Raw genomic sequence first — 4,889 nt, 5'->3', positions numbered from 1 at the left:
TTTTAGGGGAGCTGATGACTTATTAAGGTGAGCCAAGCTCCCCCTGGCTCCCCCGTAGTTCGCAGCTTTTAATAACAGCTCATGTTTGCTGTGTACCATTGGATGTACTGACAACTATCACTGAATTAATTACATACTGAAGAAATCTTAAAAACCGAAGGATTTTTAGGCAACTTCTCAGGCGTTCCTGTCCCAGTTACAAACTGAACGGTGAGCTTCCTGTTTAAAACCCACCTATGTTGATGTTCAAGCTCATCTTCATTACATTTAATCAGGCATCGCCATCGCCCAAGTGTATGTGCTGCAGGTTTATCAAGTGTAACACACAAAGCTAAATTAATCTGAAGCATTAAATAATCAAATGTAATATTTTTCCGTTTTGGTTTTACAACGGAAAAATTACTTGTGTCCCGCCCCCCGATTCTCTTTTTAAACTAAATAATTAAAGAACGAACCGTACACGGATTACTATGTTGTGTGTTAATAAGTTAAACTTTAAGAACATCAGCAGTGTCAATGTGAATGAAACCCCAATTTTGAAATCTTGCTGTTAACTGACAAGATGAGCAAAATTACTGAAAATATGGCCAAGGTTCAACAACGCTTACCTTTGGCATTTTCCTGTGTGGGGGCTACGGGGCAAGCAGATGAGGGTGTGGTCGCCGAGTCCACGCAGGCTGAGGCACAGAGGTTTTTGATGATCTTAGGGTTGGGGCATGGCGAGCGTCCAGCACACTGTTGCAAAAGCTTGGCTATAAAGGAAGCAGCATATCCCTGGATCAGGGTGTTTTCCTCCCGCTTGATGGTCTCCATCAGGGGCCTGACTAGGGGGTTGAGCTTGTCAGGGAGCACCTGCAGGTTAATCACTGCACAGGCTGTGACCATGTGGACACGCAGATGCAGCTGCTGCCATTCTGTGTTGGTCTCAGTCACTGTTGCTTGAGCCTGATGTCGTTTACTGTCCAATGCCTGCCACTGTTTGGACGTCACATTCAGACCCGCTGTTGACTCCGTAAAGATGGTGGTTACCTAGGGAACAAGCAGGGGGAGAATGTGAATGACAGGAACGGGATACGATTCAGATGGCAGGCGTGTGCGTGAGGCGACCACTTCACTCTAACAGAGACACTACTGAACATTGACTGTTTATGCTGCTCCCTGATAAAAGAAAAATATTTCTGCTGATATACGTTCAGAAAAAAAAAAAAAAAAAAAAAAAAAAAAACAACCACACCCCACAAGAAAACAGATTCATGTACGTTAACCTGTTGCTCAGAAGGTGCCTGTAACGACGTTATGATGGTGGCTCTGGACTCTAACTTGCTTTAACAAGCTAGATAAAAAGGTAATGCCCTGGCAGTGGTTTTATATTTGATTACATTAATATTTAAAGAGGTGGTATTATGCTCATTTTCAGGTTCAAAATCTTATTTAGGGGTTATACCAGAACAGGTTTACATGGTTTCATTTTCAAAAAAAAAGTGTCGAATTATTAATCTGTAACAAAAGTATCTTTCATCCATAAAGTTTTAACTGAGCTCTGTCTCTACATCACAGTAACAACTTCAGGTCCATAGACTGCTTGGAGGATAGCTAGTGTTTGGAAGGGAGAGGAGGAGAGGTGTGTGCTGCAGCTCACTGTTTTTCCAACAGTGTTTTTGAGGGCGTGTTGGACTAGTCGCTCAGCGAGCATTATGACACGTATTTTTTCATTGTGACGTCACAAGAAAGGGAAGTAAATGCTGGACTACAAACGAGCCGTTTTCAAGCAGTTCAGAGCAGTGGGAGATGGGAACTCCATTTGGGGTGGACTTCGGGCTTTTTCATTTTGCAAACCTATTACGCGCACAAAAAAGATATAACTCAAAAGGAGAGGGAAAAAGCCAAAAACCATAATACCACCTCTTTAAGTTGAGATTTACAAGAAAAAAAAAAATTTATTACTACTCTGTAAAGGGAATACTGCTGGTAAAAAGCACGTGTTTGCAAATCATGTGTTTTTACAGCAGAACATTTAATAAAAGCGCGCAATACACTATTCAATTGTACACATAACTATGCGATTAATCTCAGAAAATCATGCGATTAAAAATTTTAATCGTTGCCCGGCACCAATCACAATATGACCTTTTCTCCAAATCTTACAACCCTATACCCCTCTCTCCGTTTACCTCGATTCGACTGATTTAGGGGATACAGCAAAAAAGTTTCTGCTTTCCCAAACAAGTTGAATGTTCTATTTGTGTGTGTGCGTGCGTGCGTGGGGATGGACCTACCAGGTCATTGGCTTGATCAATTGTGAAAACGCTACAATTGAGGCGGTCTTGCAGGTCTATGTTGGAGTCAGCTAGCAGGGCAATGAGCTGCTTGCACTCATTCTGCATGCGTGTGAAGGGGATAGCAATCTCATCATAGTACAACTGCTCTGACAGAATGGCCAGAAGACGAGGCTGTACCATGGATGACACCACCTGACAATCCTGAAAGAGGGAAATGGCTAAAGTAAATAAAATATTACAGCCAAAAAGTGTTTATTTGTAATGATTCCACAACAGACAAACTGAGCATTTCACCTTCTGTACCGCAGCCCACTCGCAAAGCACCAGAGCCACAGCTATGCGCTGCAGGGCAGACTTGGAGTTGAGGTGGAAGAGCAACAGCTGGCCTAAAGACTCAGCTGGTCGGATCTCCTGAGATGCAGCATTGAGCTGAGGGTCACAGATACATCCACACAGAGCCCCCAGCAATCTGGATTGGTGATACAAAGAGAGCAGGGAAAAACTGTGAGACCTGTTAGCATCTTTATCTGACGTTTATCAACAATTTATCTGGCAATTCTGATTTCTATTATTTCTTGAGACAAAGTCCCAAGTTCACCTAAAGATCACAACTTTTTCCATTCCAAGGAAGGAATCAACAATCAATACTTACTTCGCAGCCATGAGGCGAGCGCGAACTACAACATAATCCCTCGTTACTGGGTCGTCTGCCACCGTCTCTGCACCTGCTATATACTCCTGGACCGTTTCCTTCACCTGGTTGGTCCCCTGACGTGCCTTTGTACCAGCCTTATCCTGTTGCATCAATACAACCTTCATTATTATAGTTGCATTAACTCAAAAACATTTTTAACTCCACATACATTTCATGTTGCATTAAAAATGTTGCTTAGGCAAAGTAACAAGCAGCTTGTGGCCATCACTCAAGTCTGTTTGTCCCTGCTTCAAATGTTTATACAAGCTTACTTATTTTAGTGCACGGAAGTAAAGCGGCCTGCGACCATGTGCGCAGGATAAGCGGTTGACGATGGATGGAAGTAAAGCGGTTCCCATTTCTCTTTTTTCAATGAATATTTCTGCTTTATTTGATGGTGATAGGCTGCTGCAGTAAGGACTCAACCTTGATGCATGATGTGTGCTCTACCAGGTAAGCTTCCAGGGCGCCCAGCTGTTCCCATTTCTAAACTTGCATTCATTCTCCCTCAGCAGTCAGCTACATTTTATTGCACAAACTGACTAAGTTACTTGTTGAGTTCAGCTTGGCTTCTCTGCTGTATTTTTATTTCCTCCTCCAGACTATTCAGGTTGCTAGAGTTCCTTTGGCTCAAACATAGACAGCGGCTGAAAGATTCTTCTGCCTTCACACGGTCTGCTAGTCTGTCACCTAGCATCCTGAGAAAAGGTTCATTTGTTTTGTGTGATGTCTTTAAAGTCGCAGGAAATTGTTGATATGATTTACAACACAAACATCCTACCATCCTGACTTGTGTAATACTGACCTTTTAAAGAACATCAGATGTGCTACAGGTATATAGCATGTATAGATATTTTTACATTTGGGGGGGGGGGATAGAAATCATTTGTTTTCCTAAATCTTGGAGGTAAAATACTTTATTTGACTGACTAAAATTGATAAGAAATTATTGCTCTTTAAACAGAGCATCAGTTTGCATAAGCCCTACACATCCACTATAAATACAAACGATCAGCTGAGAATAGAATAATGTAAGAATTCCTAGCTATGAATGTAGTGTACAACCTTGGAGCGGGCCTTCACTTCTAGGAGCATGTTCAGGTCTATGGGAATGTGTGAGGCCTGCATCATGAGACAGAGCCAAGCGCCCATCCATGGACAGCTGGCTGCTACCACGTACTGCTGAGGAGCCTGGGACAGCAGCTCCATCCACACCTGCACACAGTGACACATGTTAATAAATGAAGGCCATTTATATACACTGATCAAAAAAAAAAAAATAGAAGGGAACACTTAAACAACACAATGTAACTCCAAGTCAATCACATTCCTGTGAAATCAAACTGTCCACTGAGGAAGCAACACTGATTGACAATCAATTTCACATGCTGTTGTGCAAATGGAATAGACAACAGGTGGAAATTATAGGCAATTAGCAAGACACCCACAATAAAGGAGTGGTTCTGCAGGTGGTGACCACAGACCACTTCTCAGTTCCTATGCTTCCTGGCTCACTTTTGAATGCTGGCGGTGCTTTCACTCTAGTGGTAGCATGAGACGGAGTCTACAACCCACACAAGTGGCTCAGGTAGTGCAGCTCATCCAGGATGACACATCAATTTGAGCTGTGGCAAGAAGGTTTGCGGTGTCTGTCAGCGTAGTGTTACAGAGCATGGAGGCGCTACCAGGAGACAGGCCAGTACATCAGGAGACGTGGAGGAGGCCGTAGGAGGGCAACAACCCAGCAGCAGGACCGCTACCGCCGCCTTTGTGCAAGGAGGAGCAGGAGGAGCACTGCCAGAGCCCTGCAAAATGACCTCCAGCAGGCCACAAATGTGCATGTGTCTGCTCAGACAGTCAGAAACAGACTCCACGAGGGTGGTATGAGGGCCCGACGTCCACAGGTGGGGGTTTTT

General features: G+C 43.6%; 1 protein-coding gene across 1 annotated transcript in view; it reads right to left on the bottom strand.

Annotated features, from left to right (window-relative positions):
- btaf1 (BTAF1 RNA polymerase II, B-TFIID transcription factor-associated) overlaps positions 1–4,889 on the bottom strand; it is a gene marked incomplete at its 5' end in the record, with an annotated part of 442,252 nt that overhangs the window by 18,130 nt on the left and 419,233 nt on the right. The window contains 5 exon segments of the mRNA XM_046070062.1: positions 609–1,029; positions 2,277–2,480; positions 2,574–2,748; positions 2,932–3,074; positions 4,039–4,188. Coding sequence (XP_045926018.1) covers positions 609–1,029; positions 2,277–2,480; positions 2,574–2,748; positions 2,932–3,074; positions 4,039–4,188 — 1,093 coding nt within the window.

This window comes from Micropterus dolomieu, linkage group LG15 (genome assembly GCF_021292245.1).
Source record: "Micropterus dolomieu isolate WLL.071019.BEF.003 ecotype Adirondacks linkage group LG15, ASM2129224v1, whole genome shotgun sequence".
Classification (NCBI taxonomy): domain Eukaryota; kingdom Metazoa; phylum Chordata; class Actinopteri; order Centrarchiformes; family Centrarchidae; genus Micropterus; species Micropterus dolomieu.
Note: the sequence above shows the minus strand (reverse complement) of the source record. Positions and strands in the feature narration are given on the sequence as shown.